General features: G+C 43.8%; 2 protein-coding genes across 2 annotated transcripts; both read right to left on the bottom strand.

Moving 5' to 3' along the window:
- Positions 1 to 1,674: 1,674 nt before the first annotated feature.
- On the bottom strand, positions 1,675 to 6,178 carry LOC117434086 (apolipoprotein Eb-like). The gene is made up of 5 exons (XM_059020534.1): positions 6,047 to 6,178; positions 5,702 to 5,799; positions 4,697 to 4,847; positions 3,463 to 3,750; positions 1,675 to 2,544 (listed from the first exon to the last, which is right to left on the bottom strand). The coding sequence occupies exons 2-5, from the start codon at positions 5,742 to 5,744 to the stop codon at positions 2,199 to 2,201; spliced, it is 828 nt and encodes a 275-aa protein (XP_058876517.1). The 5' UTR covers positions 5,745 to 5,799; positions 6,047 to 6,178; the 3' UTR covers positions 1,675 to 2,198.
- Positions 6,179 to 10,582: 4,404 nt separating this feature from the next.
- Positions 10,583 to 13,938, bottom strand: LOC117434091 (apolipoprotein A-I-like). Its single transcript, XM_059020535.1, has 4 exons — positions 13,835 to 13,938; positions 13,111 to 13,166; positions 12,634 to 12,784; positions 10,583 to 11,743 (listed from the first exon to the last, which is right to left on the bottom strand). Exons 2-4 carry the CDS (start codon positions 13,148 to 13,150, stop codon positions 11,179 to 11,181), a joined length of 756 nt encoding a protein of 251 aa, XP_058876518.1. The 5' UTR covers positions 13,151 to 13,166; positions 13,835 to 13,938; the 3' UTR covers positions 10,583 to 11,178.
- Between the last annotated feature and the right edge of the window lie 1,740 nt (positions 13,939 to 15,678).

Below are 15,678 nucleotides of genomic sequence, written 5' to 3'. Positions count from 1 at the left end.
GAACAGCCCATTCGTTTACCACAGAGCATTTGCAAGATCGTTTTGCACTGTGGTCAACTTTTCTGAAGCTAAATCCCGAAATCAAACTGAATTATTCTCTTTTATTCTTTCTTTATTTTTTTTTAAACCTTTTGTTTTTTTTAACTGCGTGCTGCGTGGGAAACCGAGCGAGACAAACATTTCAGACACTCTTGAGAGGCGAAGCGGGTTTACACCAGGGCGAGTCGAGACGGGTGCAAAACTCGGTGTCTCGAGGCTGCGTTGACTCAGAAAGGTTTCTGGCGGTCATTCCATTCCAATTGACCCCCCCCCCCCAACCAAAACCCCACCCGCACCCCCAACCACCCCCACCCCAGACAGCAAGACACGAACAAAAGGAGCGGACTGCGACTGCGCGTTCTTTTAGTTCTTGTGGTTGTGAAGCGTCTTTTCCTGCTGTTTGGACGCGTTTTTGCAGGGCACTAGCGGGCAGAGCGAGCTGTAACGCGCCTCCCGTGATCTGTGAGACCTTTTCGATGCTCATTCATTCGAAATAGGTCTTGCTTTCTGACTTTGCACAATGTGTCATGTGTTTTGTGTCTGAAAGAGGTTTTATTGTGTAATGTAAGGGCTGTCGGTGGAAAGAGGTACCGTTACTAATTAGTCAATAAAAACACAAAAAATAAAACACTCGGGTATAATATTGCAATTGACTGCTCCAAGCATTGCAGGACATGTTTAATAATACGTCATATAGAAAGTAACGTTGCTCAGTTCTCCGGGTTTGACTCTACAGCTCTTATAAATACCACGACACACGTGTAGTGTTCTTACCTATAGTTTACCAGACCTCTCTGTGCTTTACAATGCTTCCCTATGCTTTACCAGACCTCTCTGTGCTTTACAATGCTCCCCTATGCTTTACCAGACCTCTCTGTGCTTTACAATGCTCCCCTATGCTTTACCAGACCTCTCTGTGCTTTACAATGCTTCCCTATGCTTTACCAGACCTCTCTGTGCTTTACAATGCTTCCCTATGCTTTACCAGACCTCTCTGTGCTTTACAATGCTTCCCTATGCTTTGCCAGACCTCTCTGTGCTTTACAATGCTTCCCTATGCTTTACCACACCTCTCTGTGCTTTACAATGCTTCCCTATGCTTTACCAGCCCTCTCTGTGCTTTACAATGCTTCCCTATGCTTTACCATACCTCTCTGTGCTTTACAATGCTTCCCTATGCTTTGCCAGACCTCTCTGTGCTTTACAATGCTTCCCTATGCTTTATTAAACTTTGCTGTGCGAAACTTTTATACAAGGTTTGTATATTTAAACGTCTACTGTGTTAAAGACACTACTGACCTCTACTGGCGAGATAGAGGGTATGCATTGAAATAATTGGAGTTAATGATAAACGAAAACTCTGGGACTTGATTAAAAAAAAAACTCTCCTCTAGTCTATAAATGCATGATATAATAAATGCATGATATCAAAAACATATATATATATATAGTAATGTAAACAACTTGAATACATTTAAAATGAACAATATATTTTTATTTATTTATTTATTTTACTGAGAAGCTATTATGCATTGGCAGCACTAACTCGGACTAGATGTGTGTAAAAAATATGACAGCAGTATAATGAATTGTGTGTATTTAAAGTGAATCAAACAGACACACACGAACAGGCAGTCACCAGTAATGAGTCACCTTTTATTTGGTTTGGTTTTTATTTCTCACACGTAGTTCAGTAGATTTAGCAAAAAGGAGCAAAAACTTTTACTTAACAGCACAAGATATCGAAGAATGCTGAAAAAAATCATTCTGGCTTCATGAAAACAGTACAAAGTGTGGGCACCATATTGTGCACTGCGGGACGGACAGGCAGACAGACAGACAGACAGACAGGGGCTGTGTTAGAATGCAGCATCTCCACACAACACACAGCCTGACCTAGGAGGGTCAGTCCGAAGGGGGCACATTATTAAGTTTTAAAAGGAGTGACTTGGAGTAAATACTGACGGTGTATTTGAATACTGGGTTGTGTACAGAAAAGCTGATGATGGGAGAGACAGTAGAGAGGGTATTGCACCATGCTAATGTGATGGAAAGGACAACAGTGGTGGAAAAAAAACATGGACTTTGTTTTGTAACTGAAGCTACATTGAGCCCAATACTGAAAACCTGTAAGGTCATCTAGAGCGGGTTCCCAGGTTCTAGACCTGGCCGTTCTGCTTGATCTTCTCGATCATGGCGTTGAACTGATCCCTCAGGCTCTGGGTGTAGGGCTCGAACCAGCTGCGCAGTTCCTCCGCCTTCCCCTGGAGGGTGCTGTGGATCTCCTGGGTGGTCTGGTCCATCTGCTTCTTGAACTCCTCTGCCTTGCTGTTGAAGTGCTCCTGGAGGCTCCCGGCCGAGTCCAGGAAGATCTGCTGAAGGGAGCCCAGTTTCTGCTGGGTGCTCTCGCGGATGTTTCCGGTGTAGGGTTCCAACTTCTCGCGCACCGCCTCCAGGTTCTGGCTGGTCTTGGAGCGGAGCTCCTCCGTGTAGGTGCTCAGCTTCCTGCAAGGGAGAGGAAGGGGAGCGCCAGGGCTGTCACAGCAATAGAGATCACCAGGGCTGTCACAGCAATAGAGATCACCAGGGCTGTCACAGCAATAGAGATCACCAGGGCTAGCACAGCAATAGAGATCACCAGGGCTGTCACAGCAATAGAGATCACCAGGGCTGTCACAGCAATAGAGATCACCAGGGCTGTCACAGCAATAGAGATCACCAGGGCTAGCACAGCAATAGAGATCACCAGGGCTGTCACAGCAATAGAGATCACCAGGGCTGTCACAGCAATAGAGATCACCAGGGCTATCGTAATAATAAAACCCCAGCCAGTAATATTACAGAAGAACAATGAACTAGGACAGCAGCGTGGAGTAGTGGTTAGGGCTCTGGACTCTTGACCGGAGGGTCGTGGGTTCAATCCCAGGTGGGGGGACACTGCTGCTGTACCCTTGAGCAAGGTACTTTACCTAGATTGTTCCAGTAAAAACACCCAACTGTATAAATGGGTAATTGTATGTTAAAATAATGTGATATTTTGTAATAATTGTAAGTCGCCCTGGATAAGGGCGTCTGCTAAGAAATAAATAATAATAATAAAATAGAAGACCTACTAGAACGAACGCAGAAGAGGGCAATGCAAAAACCAGAAGAAGAAATCATCATCAGTGAGTCGTTCAGCAGAAGCTTTTATGCAAAGAGACTTACAGAGACTAGGGGGGGTGAACTCTGCATCATCAACAACTGCTGCTGCTGCTGCTGCAGAGTCACTTCCAATAGGAGCTCGTTTCTAAGTCTCGTCCGAAGGACGGAGCACAAGGAGGTGAAGTGACTTGCTCAGGGTCACACGCACACACACACACACACACACACACGCACACACGCACACACAGCTCCTCGGTAGGCTGGGCACCGGCCCCTCACCTGTGCAGCTCCTCGGTGTCCTTGTTGAGCCTCTTCTTCAGCTTGCGTGTGTACATGCTGATCCGGGAGCGCACCTCCTCCGCGTTCTGACCCACCATGAGCCTCAGCTCCTCCGCGTACTGCGCCATCTTCCCCTTCACCTCGTCCATGTCCCCCTGGAGCTTGCCCCTCAGCGCTCCCACGTCGCGGCCGAACTTGGCGGCAGCGTCCTGGGTGAAGGGGGCCAGCTTGTTTTGGAGGTCGTCAGCGTAGATGTTGAGCTCACCCATGGTGTCTGTGATGAGCCCGCTGGGGGGGGGAGAGGGGGTGAACTTTAGTTTAAAGACGTGCTTTAGCCCCGGGCCGTCCGGTGGATGGCTTTTGAGACGGGTTCATTGCAATGGGGCTCTTTTTGGGTAACACTTTGCATTAGTATCTCTATAACTAACTACTGTGTGTTTGATCAGAGTTACTGAGTAAATACAGGTGTGTTTACTCATCATTACAATGTTAGTGTGCATGGTTACTATGGACTTCATGTGAACATCTTTGCATGCTATAATCCTAATTGCAATTTTGAAAAAAAAAAAAATAACGAAAAAATCCTCTGACCACTAAGAATAATTGCAGACCTCCTACAAAACCAAGGAAACAGAAATGTAGCCTACTGTAATCGACCTTCACTAAACCTACTGCAGTTTCTTTAATATCGGTGTGTGTGTGTGTGTGTGTGTGTGTGTCAGTGTGTGTGTGTGTCAGTGTGTGTGTGTGTGTGTCAGTCAGTGTGTGAGTGTCAGTGTGTGTGTGTCAGTCAGTGTGTGTGTGTGTCAGTGTGTGTGTGTGTGTATGTGTCAGTGTGTGCGTCAGTTTGTATGTCAGTGTGTGTGTGTGTGTGCGTGTGTGTGTGTCAGTGTGTGTGTGTGTCAGTGTGTGAGTGTCAGTGTGTGTGTGTGTGTGTCAGTGTGTGTGTGTCAGTGTGTGCGTGTGTGTGTGTGTGTGTGTGTGTGTGTGTGTGTCAGTGTGTGTGTGTGTGTGTGTGTGTGTGTGTGTGTGTGTGTGTGTGTGTGTGTTCTCTCTCTATCATTCATGTTTGCTGTTTAGACCCTGATCTACCAGGCGCACCAAACTAAACAATGGGGGGGGGCTTCTGATAAGACTCCCCAAGGCTGCGTTTCTGTGACCTGTTTGTTTCTTTATGTTTATATATAAAGATGCCCATCAGGCCTCGTTAGTCCTGCTTTGAATTGGCACTTACTCGAGTTCCTTGCTGACTTGGGATCCCTTGATTTGATCCACGAAATCGTCGGCCGTGGTTGCCACCTTATTCACGTATTCCCAGAACTTGTCCACGCTCTCCTCCCACTTTCCCTGCAGTTCGCTTTTGGGAACGGCGCGGGCGTGAGTCCCTGTCGATGAGAAATCCACACATTTATCATGAGATAGTAATTATATGTACAATCATCTAAGAACATATATATATAATTTCTATGTCTATATTAAAATAATATTGACAGACCATCACAAAATTCCGGCTCACATAACCTGTGTACTCTCAAAATTACAATAAACACACATAATATATATATATATATATATATATATATATATATATCAATTCAATGATATAGGGCAGCAGTGTGGAGTAGTGGTTAGGGCTCTGGACTCTTGACCGGAGGGGCGTGGGTTCAATCCCCAGTGGGGGACACTGCTGCTGTACCCTTGAGCAAGGTACTTTACCTAGATTGCTCCAGTAAAAACCCAACTGTATAAATGGGGAATTGTATGTAAAAATAATGTGATATCTGTATAATGTGAAATAATGTATAATGTGATATCTTGTAACAATTGTAAGTCGCCCTGGATAAGGGCGTCTGCTAAGAAATAAATAATAATAATAATAATAATAATAATAATTGTGGAGAATGCGGAGCGTGCGGTTTTAGAGTATGCTGTATACACACATTCATTTGGCATCAAACCTAACTTGGTTTGAGGGCTCGCTGCCTGGCCGACTGGACGAGGCGGAAACCCCCATTGACAAAACACAGAACATGTTTTTAAGAAAAGGTGGAGCTGAGGAGATGGTGGGTTAAGATGAAATCAAAACACAACTGAGAGGTAAGTGAAGAGGGTATTTATAGTGCTAACAATCTTAATTATCTCATGTGTAAATTGAATGATTCAATTTGGTGACGCGGAGATTGGTGTCCTCCCGAACTTTAGTTAAGAACTTCATTTAGTAAATATATAAGTAACTTACCGGAGATGACGGCAAGAGCCAAAACGAGCGCGAGGACCTTCATGATTGCTGCACGTTGAACTGAGCCAGCAAATACACACAGGAAAACGACGAATTAACTGCGGAAAGAAACGAAAAAACTGTCAAAAAAAATGAAATCAATATGCTCTAAAAGAAAACAGTTACAAATGCATTCTCTTTTAAAATCAGTATCATCGGGTTTCATTCAATTCTTAAACAGATTTTACAGAATATATATATATATATATATATATATATATATATATATATATATATATATATATATGAATGAAAATCTAAATGAATTCGTCTTAAACTCTCTCCCTTGTCTCGGGTGTCTCTCACCTGCTCTGCTCGGTGTTCGTGCTGCTGTGTAGCGGATCGCTGCCCCGCTGCTCTCTTTTATAGCGCTGCAGAGAGCGCTCTTTGTGCGTCATGTGCCCCGTGTTATCGACACGTTTATCGCACTCTGCTCACTCCAGCACAGAACCCGCGGCGCAGTCAGCGCCACTGTGTCCAGCGAGGAGCGAAGTTCCTGCAGAGCTGTAGAGAACGCGCTCGGGTTAGTTTGCAGGAGCTGAACCCTAGCGCGAGGACTTATTCCACCCCCCAAAAGAACAGAACTTATGCAAAAATACATCAAATTGTATACCGATGTAAGCAAACATGCTGATTAGCTGTGACCGCTTGAGATGATCGAGTCCTGCAAGTTGTCTCGTCAAACATTCTCTTTGACCTGAAAAAAGAAACAAGGACCAGGGGTCACAAATGGAGATTAGATAAAGGGGCATTCGGAACAGAAAATAGGAGGCACATTTTTACACAGAGAATTGTGAGGGTCTGGAACCAACTCCCCAGTAATGTTGTTGTAGCTGACACCCTGGGATCCTTCAAGAAGCTGCTTGATGAGATTCTGGGATCAATAAGCTACTAACAACCAAACGAGCAGGATGGGCTGAATGGCCTCCTCTCGTTTGTAAACTTTCTTATGTTCTTATGTTCTCTACAGCCGCTACCCTGAGACAGTCGACTCGCAGGATAATCGATGCAACGCGTGTTTGTTTACAAGCAATGGGTTAAGTTTCTGGCGGGCGCGCAATAGATAAGGGGCAATGTCCAATATGCCTTACATAAGATTATAACTGTGCAACTGTGACGTCTTCCAAGTTCTAAGAACTCCTGGGCAAACTGCAACCACGCGAGTTAGTGATTCGATTACGCAGAACATGGAAATACAATGCGACCCAGCTGAATATTAATGAGCAGAAACTCCACGCGTTTGTATTGAAAAGTCCAGGGCAAGCTGAGGCGGTGAAGTGATACTCCTCCGAGGAGCAAGCGGTACAGTCATCTCAAACACACACATAGGGGGTAAACCTAGACTCCAGTTTCTAATTTTACTTTTAATTATTATTATTATTATTATTATTATTATTATTATTATTATTATTATTATTATTATTATTATTATTATTATTATTATTATTATTATTATTATTATTATTATTACGTAATAATAAGGGGCAGCAGTGTGGAGTAGTGGTCAGGGCTCTGGACTCTTGACCGGAGGGTCGTGGGTTCAATCCCCGGTGGGGGGACACTGCTGCTGTACCCTTGAGCAAGGTACTTTACCTAGATTGCTCCAGTAAAAACCCAACTGTATAAATGGGTAATTATATATATAAAAAAAATAATGTGATAGCTGTATAATGTGAAAAAATGTATAATATGTATAATGTGATATCTTGTAACAATTGTAAGTCGCCCTGGATAAGGGCGTCTGCTAAGAAATATATAATAATAATAATAATAATAATAATATTAATGCGTTACATCTATTCCCCAGCTAACTTGGCAATGCTTTTTCAGAACAGACTGCTGGTTAGAGTCGGGCAGGCTACGCAGCCACGCACGCACACATTGGAATGTTAAGACACACACGCAACAGTATTTATTTTCAAAGTCTGTTTATAAAATAAATTCCTCTTTCCAAATCCCTGTACCCGCAGGCGAGCGATAAGACGGTCTGTGATCTTATCGGCAGATGCGGAGTCTGCTGCTTTGCGTACTGAGCAGTAAACAGACGCTGTTGTTGTTGTGTTCTGTGGTGCAATCTGTTTTATAAGGCACACCTGCTCTCATGTACGGGCGTGTTTGTAATCTGTTTTATAAGGCACACCTGCTCTCATGTACGGGCGTGTTTGGCTCGACCCGGCGCTGCGGGCGATGATTTGGTTTCTGTGTTTAGTTTGGGACAGCTGTGGAGATTGCAAAGCGTGGCTGGTACGAAAAAAACACAAGACTGCGCACATGATGCAAAACAAAGGGTTACTTTAGTTTGTTTTTCAAAATGCTTTATCGTGCTTTACAATGCTTCCCTATGCTTTACCAGACCTCTCTGTGCTTTACAATGCTTCCCTATGCTTTACCAGACCTCTCTGTGCTTTACAATGCTTCCCTATGCTTTACCAGACCTATCTGTGCTTTACAATGCTTCCCTATGCTTTACCAGACCTCTCTGTGCTTTACAATGCTTCCCTATGCTTTACCAGACCTCTCTGTGCTTTACAATGCTTCCCTATGCTTTACCAGACCTCTCTGTGCTTTACAATGCTTCCCTATGCTTTACCAGACCTCTCTGTGCTTTACAATGCTTCCCTGTGCTTTACCAGACCTCTCTGTGCTTTACAATGCTTCCCTATGCTTTACCAGACCTCTCTGTGCTTTACAATGCTTCCCTATGCTTTACCAGACCTCTCTGTGCTTTACAATGCTTCCCTATGCTTTACCAGACCTCTCTGTGTTTTACAATGCTTCCCTATGCTTTACCAGACCTCTCTGTGCTTTACAATGCTTCCCTATGCTTTACCAGACCTCTCTGTGCTTTACAATGCTTCCCTGTGCTTTACCAGACCTCTCTGTGCTTTACAATGCTTCTCTGTGCTTTGCTATGCTTTCACTGTGTTTCAATACACTTTGATGTGGTCAGTTACCGCTTATTGTCACGGCATTTCCAGTCCCTGTCAGTTGAGGAAGAGAAGGCTGTATAACTTAAAGGACAACATGAGACAGTTAAATAAAATAAATTAAAATAAAATAAACAGTTTTCATGGAGTTTATGTTGGACAGTAGAACGAGACTCCCACTGCAAACCGCGGTAAACCACAGAGGGGATTTAAAAAAATCTAATTTCACTAAAAACAGCTGACACAGCTCACCGGTCACTGACCGAGTGAAAACTGCTGTCGACCCCAGCCAGGCCGCGGGGGAAGAAATCAGTCTGCATCGAGGCTTTAAACGAAGACTTTCACTTCCCAGAAAAGAAACGGCCTTTGTCACAGTTAGGCGAGACATGCCATCTTGCAAAACGAGTCCGGAGGTGTGGATGCTACTGTCGGTCACTGCCTCTGTGTGACTGCCGATGAGTCAGCGAAGAGGAAGGTCACCGGCCGTCTGTATGTCAGTACTATTACAACACTGCAAATCCAGCGTTAAAGGGATACACAGCACGCAAGGGGGTGGAAACCCAAAGCGATTCGATGCCATCGATCTAACCCTGTTCTGAATGGTTTGATCGACCCGATTAAATAACCCCCCGTCCAGAACCTGAACTAGTTCCTCGTTGCGTTTGGCATTGATTTCCTGACTATACTCGTTCTGAAAGGAAGTCAGAGTCCGTCAAAACAACAACAGAAATTTGAAATTATTTCAGTCCTTCATATATATAGATATATATATATATATATATATATATATATATATATATATATATATATATATATATATATATATAGATAGATAGATAGATAGATAGATAGATAGATAGACAGGCAGATAGATAGATAAATAGATAGATAGATAGATAGATAGATAGATAGATAGATAGATAGATAGATAGATAGATAGATAGATAGATAGATAGATATGGCGTGTGGGTGTGGCTTGTGCGTGTTTTAGACTCAGCGCATTGCTCAGTAAAGCTGTTTCTGCCCTTGTCGTTGTTTTAAGATCACAGACTCGTTCAACGTGTCCAGTTCTGTCGACGTGCGGAATCCGGCGAGTGATTGGTTAATATGAACAGCAGTCGCCTGTAATGAGTCGAACCCAAGACCTTTCCCCCGATCACGAGGGCTGGACTTCAGCACTGCTGAGAGGAACTGGAGGCGCGGCCAGGGCAGAACCCACGCCACGTGTTCATCTCGTGTCTGATATTAGCGTTGGAAAAGTGAGAGTTATTTCATTCCTTCTCTGCCTTTTCTCTCCATTTATCATTATTTATTTATTTATCCTTTTTTTTCTTTTTCTTTCTTTCTTTCTTTCTTTCTTTCTTTCTTTCTTTCCCTCCCTTTCAAAAAGATAATGTCTCCTATCATTATAGTGTAGCTCAGAGCTTCTATATAATAATAATAATAATAATAATAATAATAATAATAATAATACTTGCATTCGTGTTTTTAGACGGTTTGTTTTAATAAAACGTGTTTTTTTCGGTAGAGTCGGGCTGTAACAATGAACTGTGAATCGATGAATCGTAACGCTCTCCTTACATCATATCCCACGCCTCCCCTGTCTGTGATTGCGTCACAAATATCATTCGATCATTAGGAATCGGCAGCAGAATGCAGAGGAAAGGCAACACCTAGAACCCCGAATGTGTTCTAGAACCCCGAATGCATCAGCCCTTCCCATGCAGTGTGTGCAGTGACAGTGTATTTACACACGAGTTAATCACTTCATGTCAGTGTGCATCGTCACGATGGGCTTCATGGGGAAATCTTTCTGCAGGATATATGCAAGCACACAATTGTATCAGGAAAGAGTCAGGGTTAGGGTTAGGGGTCATGGGATAACTTAAAAATAAACAGTTAAAGTCAGAAAATGTGCATTTAGAATTGTTATTTTATTATAAGTTAGAGGATTCATTTACAGCGCGTTCGTAAAAGCCATCAGGAAATCTCTTAAATAAAAACACATTGAGAAGGCACTTGTCGCTGCTAAAATGAACGTTTGAATTTCACACCAGAAGAGTGGAAGAGAGAGAGAAGTCTCCCTGTTTGTTTATAAGCATGCCATAGACAGCACGTCATTGCATTGTGTTACAAACACACCGTGTGCTGTACAGAGCTGAGAACAGAACAATACTGATGGCATCTGTGAACTACAGCCCTGAGCATCACACAGCACACACGACATGCCACACGCTGCCCAGGAAGATGCCACGCTTGACCCTAAATAAAGGGAGAGGGCAGGGTGCTGTGCTTCAATTACAACAGGTAGGAAAGATAGATACACTCTTTTTCTATATAGTATACAGGTTAGGTTTCGAATCTAGGGCATTTAAAGTTTAATCAAATTACAAAGCCCCTGTGAGAGAAATGGTACGCCCCACGACGAGCGTTCCGCTCCATTGCAGTAGAGCAGAGCAGGAGAATGCTAATGCTGGAGCGTACCATTTCTTCTCTCCTTAGAGGGGTGGTTTAGTTGAAGTTCTGGCGGAAGGAATCCCACAGAGAGGAGAGCTGAGCCTGCAGATCCTCTGCGTAGGGGTTCAGCTTCTGCTGGAGGTCCTCAGCGTAGGGGGTGAGGTTCACCCGCACCTCCTGGGCAGCCTGGCTCATCCTCTCCTGCAGGGTCTGGGTCAGGGGGCCCATCTTCTGCTGGAACTCCTCCAGACGCTGGGTGATCTTGTCTTGGAGCTCGACGGCGTAGGGGCTGAGCTGGGCACGGAGCTCCTCCACGTTCCCCTGCAGCTTCTCCCTCAGCTCCTCGGTGCTGACGGCCAGGCTCTGGCGCAGGGTCTCCGAGTTCTGGTCCAGGGCCTGGCGCAGCTCGTCGATGTTCTTCTGGATCTTGCTGTTGAGCTCGTCCGCGTACGGAGTCAGCTGGCTGTTCAGGGCCTGCAGGTCGCTCAGGAGCTGCTTCCGCAGGACCTCGGCGTCCCGGCTCATCTTGTCCAGGACCTCCTGGGCCATGGGGGTCATCTTACCGCGCAGCTCCACCGCGTACTGGGTGGCGGTGCTGGCACTCTCCGAGATTCTGGTGCTGCACAGGGGAGGGGGAGGGGGGAGGAAGGGGAGAGGAGAGGTTTAGCAACTACTGGTGATGTCGAGACAGAGATATGAGAGAGAGGAGAGCAAAGCGAGGGACTAAAAGAAGGAGAGAGAGGAGATGTTTAGCTACTCTGATGGTATTGAGTGAGAGATGGGAGAGAGAGAGGAGATGTTTAGCTACTCTGATGGTATTGAGTGAGAGATGGGAGAGAGAGAGGAGATGTTTAGATACTCTGATGGTATTGAGTGTGAGATGGGAGAGAGAGAGGAGATGTTTAGCTACTCTGATGGTATTGAGTGAGAGATGGGAGAGAGAGAGGAGATGTTTAGCTACTCTGATGGTATTGAGTGTGAGATGGGAGAGAGAGAGGAGATGTTTAGCTACTCTGATGGTATTGAGTGAGAGATGGGAGAGAGAGAGGAGATGTTTAGCTACTCTGATGGTATTGAGTGAGAGATGGGAGAGAGAGATGAGATGTTTAGCTACTCTGATGGTATTGAGTGTGAGATGGGAGAGAGAGAGAGGAGATGTTTAGCTACTCTGATGGTATTGAGTGTGAGATGGGAGAGAGAGAGAGGAGATGTTTAGCTACTCTGATGGTATTGAGTGTGAGATGGGAAAGATGCTTTTTGAGTTCAATTTAAACTTGTTTAAAGCACTCTGATCAAAGCAAGCTTGATCAGCCCCAGTGTGTGTAGAGGTAACAAGCTCAGGTGTGTCTTATTAAACTCCTAGTGAAACCAGGACTGGATCAAACTGTTGTGTGGCCTGGTCCGGTCTGGTACTGTGTTGTGTGGACTGGTGCGGTATGGCTCTGTGTGGACCCGTCTGGTCCGGTGTGGTACTGTGTGGACCGGTCTGGGTTTCTCTCCGGGACTTACTTGAGCTCCTGGCCCAGCTGGGACTGCTTCACCTTCTCCAGAGTTTCCTCAGCGGTCTGGGTCGCCTTGGCAACATATTCCCAGAATGCATCTCTCACCACCTCCAACTCAGTCTTTGGCTCATCCTGCCACAGGATGTTAGCGTGACAGCCTGGAGAGAGAGGGGGAACGAGAGAGAGGGGTTAGTGAAGGAGGGGGAGAGGGGGGAACGAGAGAGAGGGGTTAGTGAAGGAGGGAGAGAGAGGGGGAATGAGAGAGAGGGGTTAGTGAAGGAGGGAGAGAGAGGGGGATTGAGAGAGAGGAGTTAGTGAAGGAGGGGAGAGTGGGGATGTAGAGGGAGGAAAAGAGAGAAAAGAAGATGGATGGAGAGGGAATGAGAGAAGAGTGAAGGAGGGAGAGGACTGGGAGAAAGAAAGAAAGAAAGAAAGAAAGAAAGAAAGAAAGAGATAAAGAAAGCGCGCTGGTTGCTGTACGTACCAGTGAACACGGCGATAGCGAGAACCACAAGGAACTTCATGACTGGATCTCGATCTCTGTAGAGACACAGGAAGCAGCACAGATTACTGTACACTGTGTAACACTGAGGAGAGAACTACACACAGACAAGCACTGCAGACACACTGCAATCACACACATGATAATCTGAACACTGCAGACACACTGCAATCACACACATGATAATATGAACACTGCAGACATAATAATTTACTGTAGATATAATAACCTTACATCCTTCCAAAAAACACTGCAGTATATTCAAAAACATATATATATATATATATATATATATATATATATATATATATATATATATATATATATATATATATATATATATTAAAAATGGTATCACAATATATCACAATATATTATAGGTTATGTGCAAGAAACACTATTTAATATGTCAATATATTCCAAAATAGAATTCCAAATCTATTCCTGCGTTTCACACTGAAGCCCTTCTTGAGCTGTGTGTAAAGAGAAGTGAACACAGAGCAGCGAGCCTGTGACTGTTCAAGAATCAGAAACATACTGTCCCAAATCTATAAAAATCACAGATTTAACTATAACAGCTCGCGGAGAAAAACAAACCAACAAGTCAAACATTTCCACGATATTAGCAAGTGTCTATCCTTTGAGCAGCGTGTGTGTGAAGCCAGAGCCTCACTGATAAATCTCTTGCAGCAATGCGATGTCTTACCTTGAGAGTCAGCTCGTCTCTGTGAGTAGTGATTGAGTGTGTGGCTTTGCTGCTGGGAGCTGTGTGTATTTATAGCGCTGCCTCCTTGTAATATCACTGACTCGGTGGCTGCTGGTGGTATTAAAGTCCACCCGGACTGTGCTGCTGTCACTGACAGCTCTGCATTTGTTACAACACAGCCAACAACAGACTGGAATACAACACGTGGCTAATGAACTATTTTGAACCCCAATTATGCTACTGAGATTCCATAGCACTGACCCTTCTCACAGATTACTGCTTTTGGTGTCTCCGTTGGTTACTATATATTATAAAGACATTTCAGAGGGCTGGATCTCATCAATATCAGGGTCTAGTGCTATATATTATAAATACATTTCAGAGGGCTGGATCGCATCAATATCAGGGTGTAGTGCTATATATTATAAAGACATTTCAGAGGGCTGGATCGCATCAATATCAGGGTCTAGTGCTATATATTATAAAGACATTTCAGAGGGCTGGATCGCATCAATATCAGGGTCTAGTGCTGTATATTATAAAGACATTTCAGAGGGCTGGATCGCATCAATATCAGGGTCTAGTGCTATATATTATAAAGACATTTCAGAGTGCTGTATCGCATCAATATCAGGGTCTAGTGCTATATATTATAAAGACATTTCAGAGGGCTGGATCGCATCAATATCAGGGTCTAGTGCTATATATTATAAAGACATTTCAGAGGGCTGGATCGCATCAATATCAGGGTCTAGTGCTATATATTATAAAGACATTTCAGAGGGCTGGATCGCATCAATATCAGGGTCTAGCGTTGTATATTATAAAGACATTTCAGAGGGCTGGATCGCATCAATATCAGGAGCTTGTGGTAAAAGCACAGCACAGTGTAGTAAAGCATAGGGAAGATAATGAACCAGATAAGAATCACTAGTTATGTTAAATTATATTAATAATGAAACTCACAGTGAAACCGGAGAGGGGGGTGACCTGGTATCAAATCTACTGTGAAAAAAAAACAAAACAATTTCACCTTTTCAGTCTTGAATTATTTTGGTCTAACTGAAGAATGTGAAATTAAGCTGTACAATTAAACAGGACACCACAGTTGATATATTGTAGTAAAATGGATTTTAAGATGCTGTCAGTACCTTCTAAACACACACAGATTGATACAATAATCTGCGTGATTACAGTGGAGGGATCTTTGGCCTCAGAATCATTCAGATAGTTAGCAGACCGCGTCAAAGGGAAGGACAGAGTACAGTAAATATATTAACATGTATATCTGAAAATGTCACGGTACTTTGCCCTTTATAAGTCAACGGTACTTTTTAAAAGTGAAAGCGCGTCGCTGGTTATTCCATCCCATTAGATTGTGTGTGTTTGTTTCTTGAAATAGTTCACAGTTGGTTTTTATTGGGGTGCAGTAAATTCCATAATGACTTAATTACACTTTCACTACGTGCTCCGAATTCATGTGATACAAAACAAACACACACAAACACACACACACAAACACACACACACACACACACACACACAAACACAAACACACACACACACACACACACACACACACAAACACACACACAAACAAACACACACACACACACACTGACACACACACAAACAAACACACACACAGGAGACGTTGAGATTGATGTGATCCAGCCCTCTAAAATGTCTTTATAATATATAGCACTAGACCCTGATATTGATGTAATCCAGTCCTCTGAAATGTCTTTATAATATACAGCGCTAGACCTTGATATTGATGCGATCCAGCCCTTTGAAATGTCTTTATAATATATAGCACTAGACCCTGATATTGATGTGATACA

This window comes from Acipenser ruthenus, unplaced genomic scaffold (assembly GCF_902713425.1).
Source record: "Acipenser ruthenus unplaced genomic scaffold, fAciRut3.2 maternal haplotype, whole genome shotgun sequence".
Classification (NCBI taxonomy): Eukaryota; Metazoa; Chordata; class Actinopteri; order Acipenseriformes; family Acipenseridae; genus Acipenser; species Acipenser ruthenus.
Note: the sequence above shows the minus strand (reverse complement) of the source record. Positions and strands in the feature narration are given on the sequence as shown.